The following is a 16,931-nucleotide window of genomic DNA, read 5'->3' as shown; positions in this document are numbered from 1 at the left end:
GAGCGCTCGACTCCCGGAGCTCCCGCGGTGCCCACAACACTGGCCCATTGTTAAATTGCAGTGAACTAATAATAAACACCACTGGCCCATTGTTTAATTATAACGAAAACTCACATTACATCTTGCTGTTCTTTATTCAAACAATTTCTCGCCTTCTCTACTTCGCCTCTCATTCTCATGTCCAGATCCCTCTCAATCTTTGCACGTTGATCAGCCAGCTTGGATTCGTATTCAGTGCGCATGTGTTCAAGATAGTTTTGATGTTCTTTCAACAAGCGGGCCTTCTCAATTTCCCACTGTCCACGTGAAGAGTCGTCAGCCTAAGGATAGGTATAAAGAAAAGAGGATATTCAGCATGGCAGCATGAATTGTGAACCAGCGCAAGATGTCTTCTCTACTATGTTCGTCTCATTGTATTCAGGGGGTTTCAGGACTTTTGGAGAGCTGTGATAAGATTTCTAGACAGAGGAATGTCATGAAAGATAAAGGTCCAACCGCAAGTTACATACAAATATTGGTCATGACAAAAGCAGAAGCAAACTGATACGCAATAAAAAAATCAAACTAAATAGCATAACAACGACTTGACCAAAAACCGTAGGACGGCCGCTAAATTTGATTCGCTCCCGACAAACATGTATGGCAGTTTGTCAGGCAAGTTAACCTTGCTCGCCAAAAGGCTCACAATACCAATACCCTGATCCCAATGCATACTGCGATTAAGAGTGTTGCTACTTTCATGTAAGGAATGCTATTCCATCGCAAGTTACTTTACATAATTTTGTCAAGTTTCCCAGAGAGATCGCTGTGTTCTCTTATAATACTCCTTGGTGAACTGAGTGAACTGAGACAATGAGAAAAGTAAGTGTCGTCCCTAGGAACAAAACACATTGACTCGTTCAGGACTCGAATCTGGAGTTCGGTGCGCTCACCATCACGCCAATTTATCTCCTCAAAAAACGCACATGAGTAAAGCTCACCTTATTGTGAAAGTTTTCTTCTAATTTCTTCCTTTCGTGGTTAAACCTTTCCTCTGCTTCCTGAAGTGCTTCATCTACAAGTTTTTTGTTTTCTTCCTGGAATTTAGCTCCCAGTTGTTGTCGCACATTCGCCTCTATTTCCCTGACACGACTCTCCAATTTTTCATCTGCCTTAACTGCCCAGGCCTCCCTGGCAGTGGACAAGGCTCGGTCAATCTCTTCTTGGGTAGACTTAGCTGTTTCTTTGCGCCAGTCCTCTTGGGCTGTTAATATACGAGCCTAAAGAAAGTTTGAGGTCAAGCTCTTAAACTTTTTCAAACATGAACGAGACTCCTTCCTTCTTACCCGACGCAGAGCGCTCTATATTTAAAGTCGTCCTCTTAGCTTCACTTGATAGTTCTTCTCTAACTATTTTTCCAGCAATTTTTTGCGCTGTGAAACCTGCGATCTACTTTCAACTTGGAAGAGCCAAAAAAGGAAAGAAACACAAAAAAGGGGGAATTAAAAAACTCGGAGGAACACAGATGGCTAAGGATGGAAAATGTTAAAATTAATTGTAAATAAAGAATTTTGGCGAAATGTTTTACGTACACAAATCATTCATGTTCGGAGATAGCCCCGCCAGTAGACCCTCATTATTAGTGCTGCACGTGGCGCGTTTCTCCGCCCGCGGGAGGATTTGAGAAAAGAGCGGGTAGTTTTGCCGGGGTATGGCACTAATAAAGAGGCTTCAATTTCCGTGCCAGACCCCTCGCAGTACTCTCACCGGCTCGCACTGCTCAAAGTCTCCTACTTACCCGCGGGCGAATAAACACTCGTCCAAAAGCGCAAGCTAGTTCGGAGCGGAGAATAAAATTAATACTTAGACAAGAAAAGTTCCCTTTTCTTCCAAAACATCTTGTTTTCTCCATAATCTACTGTACTAACCCTAGAGCACGTGCTTGTAATTCTCCCTTCTAAATGAAGTTTACACAACTTACGACATTCACCTTAAGAATCTTCTCTCGATGTGAAAGTTCTTCAGTAGTCCACTGCTTCCTGGCTTGCTCGAGAGCATCTCTCAATGTCTTATGTTTAAAGTCTTCTAAATTCTTATTATATTCGGACTCCACGTAAGCCATAGCTTCGTTGACTTCTTTACGTTTCTGTTGCTCAGATTCCTCCGTCCATGCTTCCTTGGCTTCCTCTAAGGTTTCCATAATTTCAGCTTTCTTTTGTTCTTCAAATTCTCTGAAGATTTCTTCCCTAATGGAAGCAATTTCTGAAGCTTTTTCCTCGGACAATCGCTTTTCCCATAACAACTGTATGTATAAAAAACAGAAACGAAAGATTACCATAGCATGGTACAAAAGCTTGAACAAACCGAATGCGAATAATTTGATTACATCAGCTAAGTTGAAATTGTAAATTGGCCACCGTAACGAGTTAGAAAGCTGACGTTTCGAGCGTTAGCCCTTAGTCAGAGCGAAAGACGAAGGGCTAACGCTCGAAATGCCAGCTTTTTAACTCGTTACGGTGGCCAATTTACAATTTCAACTTAGTTGATATAACCAAATTACCTTGTCACCCCCACCGACGCAGTACCAGTTTCTTTAGAAACTTACACCCTTTATTCGAATGCGAATAGATTGGATCAAACAACCGTGTGTAAAAACTGTACATGAGGGCAAGCAACAGAATGGGTGTTTTACGGTAAGGAAAGCAGCATAAATGATAGTGATGATTTCTTCTTTTAATTCCACAGCAGCTTTCCTGACCAAAAACAAACTAACAAACGTTGCGAAATTACGCGGGAGACAACCAAAGTTCCGCGGGAAAACAACCTGAGGTACGATATAATTTGGCAGGAAACAACCATTGAATAATAATATCGAAAAAGGTGTAAAGCTTTGGCGACCACAGCTGGAGATACGTTGAGTAATGGAATGATTTTACAAGCGTAACAACTGATCTCTTTACCTGTGCCTCGCCAAGAGCTTTTTCCACAGCCTCTTTCTTCTGCTGTTCAAACTGTTCGACGAGTTGAGAGCTGGCTGACTCTAAGACCAGGTTCACTTCATCTTCTTTCCTAGACATCCACCCTTGTTTAGCCAAATCCACCGCCATGGCTGCAGAAAGGCGAACAATGCTAGATTAAACAAACTGGATGAACATGGCGAAGGTAAGTCATGTACTCAAATATACTTGCTAAGTTCCGTTTGCAAAGTAAAGCAAATCTAAAGAAACCAGGGAGCTTAAGATACAGACGTTTTCGGGGCGACGGTGACGTGACAACCTAGGTAGACTGGGCCAGAGGTTGCTGTTTTCGTGCCATAATTTAAGTTGTTAAGATTCTGATGACGTCGAGTTTAATTAATTGTTGCGCTTTATAAATTAAGACTTTTTTGTCGTAGCATGGCTAAGTTTGAACAATTCCGCCATCTCCTCGTCCTTTACTACAAACGCTAATCTTATTAGCGATGAAGAGTTCTTGGTTTTGTATGAAATGTTTCCGTCTAAAAACCTCAATTTTCCATATGAAAATGTCCATAGATCTGAGGTGTACGTTTTCGAGGTGCATCTACGAATTGATAGAGGGAATGGCAGCAAGCAAAATTCCTTTTTATGTTAAGAATTCAAGTACTGTACGCGTACGTGCCCAAAACTTACCTCGACGATTTGGACTTCACTGTTGCTTCGGTCATTTTAACCAAAAGAGAAAACAAAAGGTCTCTTGAGTTGGCCGAGACATCGTGTGATGATTTGTGCGAAATGTGATAATGCAATCACTTTAATACAAGTGACAAAATTGGCAGTATATTAAACAAGATCAACTCACGTTTTCACCACGACGGCAAACTCACTGATTTCACGTCGCCGACGTGAGGGCGACGGCGGGGCCGCATGCGCAGTCAATCTCGCCCCAATCTTAATCGGTCTCCACGTCGCCGTCGCCCCGAAAACGTCTGTATCTTAAGCTCCCTACTTATGAGACGAGTGCTGCGCAAAATATCTTAATGCGGGAATAACTTTCGGATTCTGCGCTCTGATACACCACCCCTGAGCTACAGTTAACTATATGGTGAATTGGTTCATGACTGTGCGACATTCGTAGTAGCAAATATGATCGACGTATCGTTGTCATCCTCGCGCACTTGTTATGTTGACTCTGACAGTAGTTTTGCTCTTTCAGTTACCACGACAATGGCGTCATAATGAGATCGAAGCACCGGTCACTTTCCCTTTTCCACTTGTTTATGTACCATTACGTTTCTATGCATAGTTATACCTATGTCCCGTTTCTTCTCCTCTTGCCACGTTTCCCTCGCCGTCTTCATGGCTTGTTCCACTGCTTCAGATATTTTCTTTTGTTCCTCCTCCAACCACTTCACTTCAGCAATAGCCACAGCAGCTTCTATCGCTTTAGTTCTCACCGCTTCGTCTTCCTTCTTCCATCGGAGCCTTTCCTGAGTGAGAGAGGTCTGTAATAGGCTGTCCTGCAAAAACGATGGTGAGGATTTGTAAAAACTCATTGTGGGGCTATTGGAAGCACTCGAGAGAAGCCATACTTATTCAAGCCTTTTTAGTCTACAGAAAGCGACATTGAGTTGACAGTCACTCTGCCGAAAGTACTCACTTGAGCCACAATCTCCTTTTGCCATTCCTTCTTAGCTTCAGCCACTGCGTTAGTTATGGCCACCTCAACAGCTTGATCAATCTCTCGCTGTCTCATTTCCTCTTCGTTCTTCAGCCAGTCCGCGCGGGCTTGAGACAAAGCCAATTCTACTGCCTGGTTGAGCTGTTGGTCACGGGATGCTCCGTGTGCTTTCTCCAACTCTGTGCGTACTTTAACTATCTCCTGACAAAATTTACACTACATCAGCAGGAAGGAAGTAATCATGATAGTTTCTAATGTCTAAGGGAAACGTAAAGTTCTCATACTTTTAACTTTATTAGTAATTGACACCAATTTTCCGAAAGAAGTATATCGTTAATCCAGCCGGTACAAAAATTGGAAGTAGGTTTAATTTTTTCATGCATAATAACGCATATCAGGGCAGACGTTATGTGAGGTTTCCTTTCCAGCAAAATACACGGTATGAACAGTAACAATCTGTGCAAAGCTACAAAACCACATCAAAAATTAATTTCAAGTCTGGCTCAGACAAATCTTGTTTTCAGCAACCTGGCCTTGGGTGACGCAGAGAAAAGCCTAGGTCTAAAATCACTCAAAGGGTTTCCAGCACCCAGGAAACCGTCATGCGGAACAATCGATGCCTGGAAACGAAAACTGTGGCTCGTTTAATCACGTAAAAGTTATTTCCTGTCACTTTTTTATTACTTGGTTCGGGGGAGGAGTACAGATTAGAGACATTGAGGAAGATCATAGTGCCTCTCTCTCTCTCTCTCCACCCAAATTTGTACATGGGTGTTCTTAAACTGTCATAAAAAACGAATAAAATGTCGGTTTGGAGGTCGCCTTCGATCGACTAACATCCTTTTCAGGGAGAGAGCAAAAATTGTGCTAGCCCTTCACCATGGAAACTAGAATCATTTCGGGCAGTAAGGGTCACCGGGCTGATGTACGAAATTAAACTTTACTATCGTGAAAATACGTCAAATGCGACCCGACGTTTATTAAGGTGTTCCTGTATCGTAATAAAATTTAAAATTACTACTATACCTCCTTTGTTTTCAGCTTTTGTTCTTCGTCCCATATTCGTCTCACTTCTTCGATAGCATTAGCTAAACGTTTCTCTAATTCATCGTTATGATCCTTGATCCATTCTCTCTTAGCAGCAGCTATCTGATCAGCAAAGTAAGACGATTGCTCACTGCTCCATTCCATACGAGCTTTTGACACAGCTTCCTCAACTGCTTTAAACTTTTCTTCCCCCATATCCTGTACATTGAAAGTAAATTACTACACACCTGATAAAAATTCCAAGAAACAAGAACTAAACTAGATATAACTCCCAACTGTAATAGTTATAGTAAACGTAAAGTCTACTGAAAAAGAGAAACTTTCAAGGCGTCAAGAGGTTACAACGGTTCGAAAAAGTTACAGCTGAAAATAAACGATTTTTTGTCATAGACATATCGAAAAAACAATACACCTCTGATTAAAATGTCATAACTTCTACTCAATAACGAGCATGGTGAAAAATCTACGGGGGGGGTTTGAGGGCGAGCTCCTGCACGACACTAGAACCGCAAAGCATTCAAGCCAACCAAAATCGTTACTCTAAATTGGAAAAAACTGCTTTTAACAACGGTGAACCTCACTATATTCATCACTAATGAACCCAAACTTGTACCATTGCGCAAATGGCCTACCACAGATGGCTAAAGAGTTCTCTACGGCTCAGTTAAAGAGACCGCAAGATCGCGAATGACAGGAGTTCGTGTTCGAACTCTGTGAGGCACGCGATTTTTTTCGGACGGGCTATAGACACATTTGAAAAGCGGTAACAACCTTTAGAAGCAGTTCCCTTTGCTTCATAACTTCATCATTGATTCGCTTCATCTCTTCTCTCCTCCACCGATCTTGGGCCTCTTCCAGATGCTGGGCGTGTTGCGTTTCAAGAGAAGCCCGCAATTCATCGACTAACTTGGCTTCACTCTGACGAAAGAGATAAATTAAAATATGGTACACATTGGTGGTCAATCTCGAATAGTAGAAGCCAAAGGAAGTCTGGGCTTCGGACAAATTTTAAGTGCTAGACTCTTGCAGTGTTTTTTCTTGCATTTTGAGGTCTATATAAATTTTATGTTGCTATTTTTTTTCCTCGAAGTCAACTAATTTGAAGTATGCGGTTGGCGTCATGAATGTACGTTGTACTATACACATTTTTGGTTCATATTCTCGTAGGAAAGGTCACCGTTTTGTTCTTTATTCATGAACAAGTTTGTCAGATCTTTTTTTGTTCATTAATTTTGTCGTAGTTTCAACAAATTGGTAACAGTTTTTCGTGTCGTCCAATTCTGACTCTAAAACTCGGCGTGTTTAACAAATCGCATTCCCGCTTCGCGTTCGTCACTCATTAACAAATGGTAAACACCACAGCGTACACTATTGAGTTATGGATGCACGCGGGAGGTTGCTAAGCACGAAAGAAGCGTAAGAGTCGCTCGAGGCGACAGCCGAGAGCGACTCTAGCTTCTTGAGTGCTTAGCAAACCTCCCAAGTGCATCCATAACTCAATAGTGTACGCTGTGGTGTTTACCATTTGTTTTATAACATAACATTGATACATTGTAGCTAAAGAGTTCCCGTTTATTTAACAAATCTTACGCGACCAGAAAAAACAAGCGCGCGCGGAAAAATAGTCTTTGCATTTGCTCACGTCAGCAGCGTACACCCATGGGCAAATGGGGAACGCTAAATTGACCAATCAGAGCGCGCGCTTTACTTTGGTTATGTTATAATATCATTTCGGACACAATGGGACTCCATTGATCCCTACTACCATATTATTCTGAGACCTTTAATCTCAATCTTAAGAGCATTAAAACCCTGGACATGACGTCTCTCTTACCCCGGACAATAGCAATTGTTTTTCCTTCTCAAATTCTTCCTTCATTTTCTGTTCCAAACCGCGGCTCTCCTCGCCTAGCTGTACATAACATTCCTTTATCCTGATCAACTCTTCACTATTTTCTTCCAACTCTTTCCTTAAAAAAAAAAAAAGAAGAGTTCTTTGCTTGTCTATTCAAAAGCTTTTATCAGCAGATTAATGAATGCCTTTGGCTGCCAAGTGTAAAACAGAATTTGTGCATGTAGTAGGATTTTGGCTTTGGTACCAAAGCTTCAAGTTGTGTGAAAATTAATCGCGCGAAAATCCTTTGTTTTCCAGTCTCGAATGTCTTGACTCTCGACTCGACCGTCTCAAAACACGGCTCGATCTCGATCATCACGGTTTTCGAGAATCGAGGATGGTGAATCGAGGAACGAGTTTGGAGGGAAACTTTGAGCGGTACTGTAGGAAATTTAAGTGTAAAATTGAAATTTTAAACGATGTTAAGGAGAGTGTGCAGTTGTAAATAATGCAGGGCGTTCTCGTGGGACAGTAACCCACGCCGTAAATTAAAGTGAAAGAGATACAAAAGTAGACACCCAGAGAAATATACTTCAACTCGTGGAATTTCTGTTCATATTCTTGGGTCAACTGATCTCTTAGCAAGTTTTTAGCATCCTCATGAAGCTGTAGGCAAGCTTCTCTGCATCTAAAAGAAAGTCGAGAAGCTCATCAATCACTTACTTTAAGGATAGATGAATCAACCAACATATCAGTCAGACAGTCTGTCTGTCTGTCAGGATGTTTTTCTCTCAGCCAGTTAGCCAGCCAACCAGTCAATCTGTCTGTTAATGAGTCGGTCAGTCGATGAGTCAGTCAGTCAATGAGTCAGTCAGTCAACGAGTCAGTCAGTCGATGAGTCAGTCAGTCAATGAGTCAGTCAGTCGATGAGTCAGTCAGTCAATGAGTCAGTCAGTCAATGAGTCAGTCAGTCAATGAGTCAGTCAGTCGATGAGTCAGTCAGTCAATGAGTCAGTCAGTCAATGAGTCAGTCAGTCAATGAGTCAGTCAGTCGATGAGTCAGTCAGTCGATGAGTCAGTCAGTCGATGAGTCGGTCAGTCGATGAGTCGGTCAGTCAATGAGTCAGTCAGTCAATGAGTCAGTCAGTCAATGAGTCAGTCAGTCGATGAGTCAGTCAGTCAATGAGTCAGTCAGTCAATGAGTCAGTCAGTCAGTCAATGAGTCAGTCAGTCAGTCAATGAGTCAGTCAGTCGATGAGTCAGTCAGTCGATGAGTCAGTCAGTCGATGAGTCAGTCAGTCAATGAGTCGGTCAGTCGATGAGTCAGTCAGTGCGTCAGTTAGTGCATAACTATCGCAAGATTAACATGCAACTTCTCCTTGTAGTTCCATTAAGTTATCTTGTAAACAGGTTAGGAGAATAGACAAGCTCATCTGCTAGAGAATTTTATTTTGGAATAAGACCAAATTCTCCAGTCTACATCACAAGGACAAGTACGGCAGTAAGTGGGGAGAATTACTTGTTGGATCTAGAGAGTTAATGGGTTTAAAGTGAACTGTGAGATACTTGTGTGTAAGCGTTACGCTTTCTTTTAGAGTAATAAATATATCAGCATTTTAAAACTTAAAAAGTCCTGGTTTTTAGAGATGTCCAAAGAAAAATCAAGGGTTAAGGAGTTCACGAGAATTTAAAAAAATTGGAACATTGCTAGAACAAATCCCTCTCTCCCTGTGCAGGTATTGTAAATAGCTTGTTTACCAACAGATCAAAGTTCAAGAACGATTTACAATATATTACTTTTCTATGCTGTTCCTTTTGTCTTCATCAAATTCTGCAACCATCTGAAAAAGAGTGGAAAAATATGTAAATCAAAGAGCAGATGCTGCAGCAGGGTAAAACTTAAAATTCAAGACATGTGCAACTTATATACAGTAGTTCGAGATTATGGCTACCTACCTCAGCCATTTGTTGCTTAAGTTCAGCACACGCATCTGTCAAATCATCTCTCTCCTGAAGAGCCTCTTTAAGGTTTGCAGTGGATTCCTTCATTCAAAGAAAAGAAGAAAGCTTATACATGAACTAATTTGGATATATCAACAAAGTTGAAGTGGTAATTTGGCCACCGTAACGATTACAAAAGCTGACGTTTCGAGCGTTAGCCCTTTGTCGGAGCGAAAGACGAAGGGCTAACGCTCGAAACGTCAGCTTTTGTAATCGTGACGGTGGCCAATTTACCACTTCAACTTTGTTGATATATCCAAATTATTTCGTTACTCCCACCGACGCAGCCCCAAACAGTTTCTTTCGAAACTATCAGCTATCAGCCTTTATACATGAACTATCTGATGAGAATTTTTTTCTAGTTCACAAGTTCATGACAATCTGCAACACACCTGAAGGTTTTTCGTTGTTATTTCTAAATCCTTAAGCACTCTTTGGTGTTCCTCATCTGAAATGATCAGCACATACATGTATATGTCAATGGTTGGAGTGTGAGGGAGGAGGAATTTAATTTTTCTGGGCAAAGTTCAGTTTTTCAAGATGGCTGTCTCTCTTTTTCTGTATTGAGCTCAAGGCTGCACATACAAAAAAAGCATGGTAAATGTACTTGTTTAATAAGGTGGATGGGGGAAAGAACGTTTTAAGATATGATGTAATGGATACTTGTCCAGCTAAAAATGGGTTGTGTCCTAGCAAAAATAGGTTTAACTGTACTTGACAGGTTGCTAGCTGGGGAATAATTTCAAACATATTAAAAAAAAAGGAAATTTTTTTACCTGGATCTTTCTTGTTATCCTCCATTTCTTTTATTTTCTTCTCCAGTTGTAACGATTTATTCTGGTGAATGTCACAAAAGGGAAACACTGATAAATAAACCAATTTTCTTTAGCCTTAGGTCTAAACTGAAGAAAACAGCAAGTGCTCCACACGTACAGACACTGTACACGTTGGATCACCTTGTGAGGTACGAAAGAAATATAATGCAGCACTTGAAAGGAGTTGTAATGAGTCAAAAACTGCTGTCAATAAACTAATGAATAGAACTCCACCTCATGTTCCTGTGCAATCTGTTCCATGCGTTGAGCTTTCATTTCCTGATCTTTTAGCTGATCTTTTAAGGTGTCAAGGTTTGTCTCTAGTTGATGCACCTGTTCCTGTTTGGCCTTGTAACTAATCAAGCAGTGCTCAAGTTCTTTCCTCAGCTCACTCACTGTTTCTTCCAATGGAATTTTGCTGACAGAAAGAAAACATAAATAAAAGCTCTGCTTCTTACATCTGCATTTTAGGTTAGAGTAAAATTAAAACCCAAATGTGAAATACTCAGATCACAGTTAGGGTTCAAACACAGCAAAGCACATAACCCCTTTATACCCTTACATCAGTATGCATATTCTCCATACTGTTCTCTAAACAATTCCTAAGCTGCTGACAGGGAGAATTTACTAAAAAATCAAGACCGTCTCTAGTTAGTGATTGTATCTCTTATTCTTGTAACCTTACCATGCGATTCAGGTGTGATATTGTAAAAAGAAGTTAGTTGATAGTCATCCTAAGGAGGATGACAAAGGGTAAGTGCTAAAGCCCAAGTGACAAGTATTAATCAGATAAACTACAGACAATCTCTCCTTACTGAGACTTTGGAGTGCTCCAGTTCTCTTTGTTCAAGTTTCTCGCAGTCAGATGTGGCAAAGACTCATTATGGCCTCCAGGCCCTAATCCTACACCGAGCCTACTTGCACTTCCATACATCTTGATCTGCCCTTGAAGTTCTGACAGCTCATGCTGATACGTGAAGTAGACAGTGCAAAGTTTAATATAATAATCACATAACCAAAGTTTTAAACATTGTACAAATGAACATAGAATTAATTATAATAAGAAAACAAACCTTGAGGGAAATGCACTGGCCTTCAGCAACATTCCTTGCAGTGGAAGTCTCTTGAAGAGCCATGCGTAATTGGTTAATTTCTGACATTGTCCCTAAAAAAAAATTATTAAACACGATGACAGAAAAATATCAATAACATTGGATAGGAAAAGGGTGTACTTAATTATAGATATTGAAGTTTCTAGTGTATCCAATCTTCAGGCATCAACACTTTAAATGCCAAAGGTCATCCTCACCCTTTTGCTTGGATGGCTTGTTGGCAATCATTTCAATCTTTTTACCTGACTTAAGGATTTCTTGACACTGCTTTTGACTGGAATCAAGACTTCTTGTTAATGAATTGATCATTTCTGCTTTCTGCACAAGTTCATCCCGCAACTGATTAACTTCTTCATTCTATAAGCATACAAATTATTTGTTAAATGGACTAAAATTATTTCTCAAGAGTAGCATCCACAAAGGAATTTTCTGTCAAACTCCAGAAACAACAGAAAGTGTAATACAGTTTTGTCTTTTTTCACCTTGCAGTCCCTTGATAAAATAGCTTCATCCAGTTTCTGCTTTAGTGTCAGGGTTTGCTCCTCATGTTTTTTCTTCATGGCATTTGTAACACTTTCATGCTGTTCTTTTGCCCTGGTCAAGGATTCTGAACGACTCAGTTCAACCAACTGCTGGTTCAAGCTGTCAATTGTGGTTTCACTGACATGAAGTTTGCTGACCACCTGAAAATATGTGAAAATGTGGTGACCAGTACCCCAGACTCTGGCACATCGAGGTTGGAGTTCTAGTTCTGGCCAAGGTCATAGTAGTGAGTTTTTGGCCCCAACACTTAAGTCTCATAGTACATGTACACCCTGGAGTACATATATCTTATTAACCAAGTGCGAGGGCGGTACTGGGAGAATATCGGCCTGAGGTCTTGACAGTACCGACCGAGTGCAGCTCGGTCCGTACAAAAAAGACCAAGGGCCGATGTTCTTCCAGCACAGTCCCGAGCAAGCTTGGTTAATAAGAGATTTATTATACCACTGAAGTTCAAAGGGACACAAGTGCGGTATCATTCGGGACAGTGCCCGCTCCAATACTTAGAGAATATTGGACCGGTAATAGAGCATTTTGATTGGTTGATTTTAGTTATTGGCCCTCTGACTGCCCGAGTCGTGTAATAAAAATTGGTACCACCAAACTTTGAAGGAAGAATGATGAAATGGGAGGGGTTACCTAGAATGATAGAGAACCCCATCTTGGTGGTAATGCAATACTCCTGGCCAACACTCCTATTTTGCTTAGGCTAATAACAAAAGCTGGGATAGGAGTAAACTTTTAATGTCAGATTTCTTGGGAGTTTATTCAGCTCGTGGATCAAAACCTTTTCTGAGAAGAGAGGAGAGAAAGCTTGAGTGACATCTGTCTAGTATGATTACAGTTTCAATGAATCAAGTATGTTATTCAATTATATGTACCTCTTCTTTACTTTCTTTCAAAGCATTAATCTGTTGATAAGCGGCAGCAAGTTGGCCTTTCAAGTTGTTCAATTCTGTATTACATGTTTGCACCATTTGCTGTGAGTTTTCAAGACTTGTTGCAATGCCATCACGCTCATCTGCAAAGATACAAATTACTATGCAAAAAATCAAAATGCATGAAGCAGTGTATGGACAAAGTTCTCATTAGGGCCAATTTTCCGGGCTCTGCAATCCATTTACTCTTGCTTACCCCTCTCTGCTTGAGACATTTACAAGAACCTTTGCTCTGATTGGTGAGGTGCTTTGGTTTTCCCACATATTTCATTTTATGTTACTACAAACCTTTCATCAGTGCAATCTGGTGTTTTAAAATACGGATCTCTTTTGCCATCTCCTCCTCCTGGTTTTGGAGCTTCTGTGTCAGTTCTTCAATTTTTCTGCCTCGTGCTTTGTATAGTATCTGAAGTTGTGTTGTGTCCTGGGTACCATCTCCTGAAAAGCCATTTTCACTGTCATTTCTTCCTTGTTCTTCTCTTTTGGTGACCCTGTTGTTTGTGTGGGGAAATCTTTCATGGTGTCCATGATAATGAACTCTATAATTTCCAGGGGTGTCTATTCTGTAATAATTTTGTTCATTTGAATACTGTGTATTGTCTGCATCTTGGGTATAAAGAGTTTGTACTGGAGCTTGTGAATATGTTCCTTTGTCAATGTAACCTCCATAATCTTCATCCAAGTTGTAACCACCATGATTGCTGCTGTCTTCAGATAAGTTTGAGTAACTGGCATCTATTACAAAGCATTGTTGTAATGATGTAATTAGTATTTATTTCATGCATTGTTGTAATGATGTAATTAGTATTTATTCCATGCATTGTTGTAATGCGCAGTTGATCATCCCGTCATGGAAACGGCGCAATATAAATCCACAATTTTAGTTTTAGTTTTTTTTAGTTTTTAGTTTGAGGATATTTTGGCTGTGGAGAGCCATAGTGCTACATACCATTCTGTGGAGAGGCTTTTCCTTGTATATTTTGATGAGGACTATAGCTCCCATACTGTTCAAAACCTTGATCAACATCAACATCATTTGGCAAAGTTTGATAATAATTCACACCATTTTCATATCCATTATAATTTTGATTGTACCGATCATGGCCTTCATCATCAGGACTCTCCTGCTCTCTGTGATAATATGCTTGAGTTTCATACTGATTCTCATATTGATGTCCAGGGTGATAATCATGAGGTTCTTGTGCCTCATTTGGATTTAACACTTTGCTTTTTCCTGATTCACTGACGAGCTGAAATGCACGCTGCGTCATTAGCGAGGGTCTTTCAAATGCCCCATTCTCAGATGGTATTATCCTTTTGGAATCTTGTCTATTAAAGATAGCTGGAGGTACTTGTTCAGAAATCTCATCAGAGAATGGAGTCTCTCTGCTATACCCTGAGCTTCGAGGATCGTGTGATGAAAAAGAAGCATTGTCATCATCAAGAAGTCCATCGTCCAGTTCACGGTCTAGCAACTCTCGAATCTTAATAGGAAGAAAAATAAACACAGCATACTCTATCAGGTGTGAGCTACACGTAAACTTTGTTGTAGAAAACAGGAATTTTACTTTTTTAACTTAAGGTTTAATAACCTCTTACTACGCGTGATACATGAAACCTGGTGGTGAATACATTGATTCAGCAATATAAAATAAATAAATCCAAAACTACATTGAATAGAAACCAAACTATTTGCACTAAATTAAGCAGTTCCAAGCACAGAATATATAGATGTTTTACTTTAATTTGCAGTTCTAACCACTGAGTGTACAGAATGAGTAATTAAGCTGTACATACATGTATATAACAAACAAGAACATACAAAAAAAAAGGCATCCTTCCCTTGGATCTTTTAGTAGAAAAAACTCATACTGAGCTGTTTATTTTGTTTATACAAATATATGAATATCATATATTTGAACTGGGGATAAATAATTGATAAATGAAAGTGATTGGTGGCATGGAGGTCATGGGTTCAACTCCCATTTTGGCCTGAATTTTTTTCAGGTTTTATTTTCACTCCTGTTTATAAGTTTTGTTCATAAATGAAAGATCACTATCATCTTTACTTAAATTTTTTTCTTTTGCATAAATTTTACACTCTTTCTGACACCAAGAAAGTACTAAAAAAAACATTAAGCCTACAAAATTATCAAAAGGTCTCAACATCATTAAAATACTCTCTTTTTATTAGGTTGGTTCAATTCACCATACAGTACCTCTTGCTCTCTTTCTTGATCTTCCTTCTCCAATGCTGCTTCTTCTTCGTCTTCCAGCACCTGTCATATAAAAAAGGCATCAACAATGAGTTCCTAACCTTTCACCACTTCCATCTAAATCACAATTCCATGTGGATGATAAGGTTGTAAAAAGTACATAAACCTTTTTTGCCTGATGATATAAATTATATCTATGCATATTTTTAAAATTTTCTTGATCTTTCTGCCAGTCAGTTTTAATCCTTACAGTGCCATTCAATTTTTTTAACTTTTCATTCTAAACACATGAATTTATAATTATGTAAAAATCTCTGAATTATAGGAAATGGAATTTTAAAGTAGGATGACTTAAAATTGCTTTTTTGCATGACCACTTTAGGGTGTCATATTGTTAACAGCAAGGAACTTATGGAAATCTCTTGAGTGCTATAGCTTTGTTATTGCAATTTCGAATAAGAATAAGAATCATATCAAGAAATGCCCTAAAGTGACAAGACTGGAGGGCTCAAACAATATGATGTTAATTTTACAGTTTGGAATGAAAACTTCCCAATATGAAAAAAAAAAAAAAAACACCAGCTGGTGCATCGAGAAAAATTGCATGCAGACATTTATTATATAAAAATTAAATCTAATTCTTTAAGTCACAGATCCATGGATGTATATTTAGCAGAGTACTTCAAAAATTTACATGTTCCTGTTGGATTGTGGTGGATTATACCAAAACCTCCATCAAGATAGGATGTCCATGGGAAATTCAGGATATGACATCAACTTCTTTTTCATAAGGAAGGCAGGGGGTTTAGGAATTTAAAAGAATTGCCATTTGGCCTGACTTCAAGCTGATGCAGGAGAAAATACATTCTTGATGTCTGTAAATTTTTCGCCAACATTTTCACTTTTAATAAGCTTGACACAATGCCTGGATCTGAGAGATGTTAATAAGTTCATGCACTTTCAATTGAGCCGCAAGCTTCCTATTCTTAATTAACTGAAGTTGTTTGATATTTTTAAGTTTACTAGATTCCGTGTACTTTCAAAGTCACTTTGGATGTTATTAGACATTTTCGACGTAAACACAGTCTCACTGAAATGGGAAAATTGGCATGTGTGGCAGATGTGATGGGCGGGCAAACACTGACACACCAAAACTCAAAGAATCAACGCGGCTCCTGTTGTTTCACGAAAGATTCACTAAAGTAACTCAGAGTAACTTATTTTGCGAAAAGGAAATAAACATCCTATCTTCATCACTGTCTCCTAGATCTAATAGAAAACCTCTTGCCCAACCCAAAATATGAATATAGCATCACATTTTCAAGTGAACGAAGAAAGAATCTTGTGTATTGTCAATATAATTAGGCTAAACAAAAATTTAGTCAGCACAAACACACAACACGAAATCATAGATGAAATTTGATCCTAATGAATTGTGAAACAGCCGCAAGGAACGTAAAACAACACTATGGAAGGCTAAACTGGAAATATCATGCTTGCATAACTAGTGATTCAAATCAAAGCTCTTAAAAGCAGCATATACAGAGCGAAAGCGAGCAGTTTTTTCAGTGCACTGTGCCTCGAGATAAATTGTTGATAATCAAACACAACTCTGATTTCAACTTGTCAAACTGCAAATGCCTACCTGAGCATCGAAATTCACCTGGCTGATCCCAACACTCATTCCTCAATTATCTATCTGGGTGCTTAACCTTCGATCGAAGCATTTTCTCAAAGATAAAACAGAAAAAAAGAACGAAGAAATGAGCGGATTGCAACTCAAAAGATTATTTCATATCTCAAGGGAA

General features: G+C 39.5%; 1 protein-coding gene across 4 annotated transcripts in view; it reads right to left on the bottom strand.

Moving 5' to 3' along the window:
* Positions 1-16,931, bottom strand: part of LOC111324701 (uncharacterized) — a 21,427-nt gene extending 4,496 nt beyond the window's left edge. The window contains exons 1-24 of one of the 4 annotated variants that reach the window (XM_022928315.2): positions 16,769-16,931; positions 15,127-15,186; positions 13,857-14,391; positions 13,196-13,642; positions 12,851-12,990; positions 11,909-12,109; positions 11,669-11,783; positions 11,388-11,479; positions 11,130-11,281; positions 10,549-10,732; positions 10,276-10,336; positions 9,892-9,947; positions 9,455-9,541; positions 9,296-9,339; positions 8,091-8,186; positions 7,499-7,634; positions 6,436-6,582; positions 5,644-5,862; positions 4,597-4,818; positions 4,249-4,456; positions 2,940-3,088; positions 1,970-2,281; positions 981-1,259; positions 115-320 (exon numbers count right to left, since the gene is read on the bottom strand). In XM_022928315.2, the coding sequence (XP_022784050.2) occupies positions 115-320; positions 981-1,259; positions 1,970-2,281; positions 2,940-3,088; positions 4,249-4,456; positions 4,597-4,818; positions 5,644-5,862; positions 6,436-6,582; positions 7,499-7,634; positions 8,091-8,186; positions 9,296-9,339; positions 9,455-9,541; positions 9,892-9,947; positions 10,276-10,336; positions 10,549-10,732; positions 11,130-11,281; positions 11,388-11,479; positions 11,669-11,783; positions 11,909-12,109; positions 12,851-12,990; positions 13,196-13,642; positions 13,857-14,391; positions 15,127-15,186; positions 16,769-16,807 (4,187 nt within the window). In that variant the 5' untranslated portion in view covers positions 16,808-16,931. Of the gene's footprint in view, positions 1-114; positions 321-980; positions 1,260-1,969; positions 2,282-2,939; positions 3,089-4,248; positions 4,457-4,596; positions 4,819-5,643; positions 5,863-6,435; positions 6,583-7,498; positions 7,635-8,090; positions 8,187-9,295; positions 9,340-9,454; positions 9,542-9,891; positions 9,948-10,275; positions 10,337-10,548; positions 10,733-11,129; positions 11,282-11,387; positions 11,480-11,668; positions 11,784-11,908; positions 12,110-12,850; positions 12,991-13,195; positions 13,643-13,856; positions 14,392-15,126; positions 15,187-15,289; positions 15,380-16,768 lie in introns of those variants that run through there. The other 3 variants (XM_088732078.1, XM_022928313.2, XM_022928314.2) reach the window with 3 other exon arrangements.

The sequence above is a fragment of the Stylophora pistillata genome, chromosome 1, assembly GCF_964205215.1.
Source record: "Stylophora pistillata chromosome 1, jaStyPist1.2, whole genome shotgun sequence".
Classification (NCBI taxonomy): Eukaryota; Metazoa; Cnidaria; class Anthozoa; order Scleractinia; family Pocilloporidae; genus Stylophora; species Stylophora pistillata.
The sequence above is the reverse complement of the archived record's forward strand: the minus strand, read 5'-3'. Positions and strand labels throughout refer to the sequence as shown.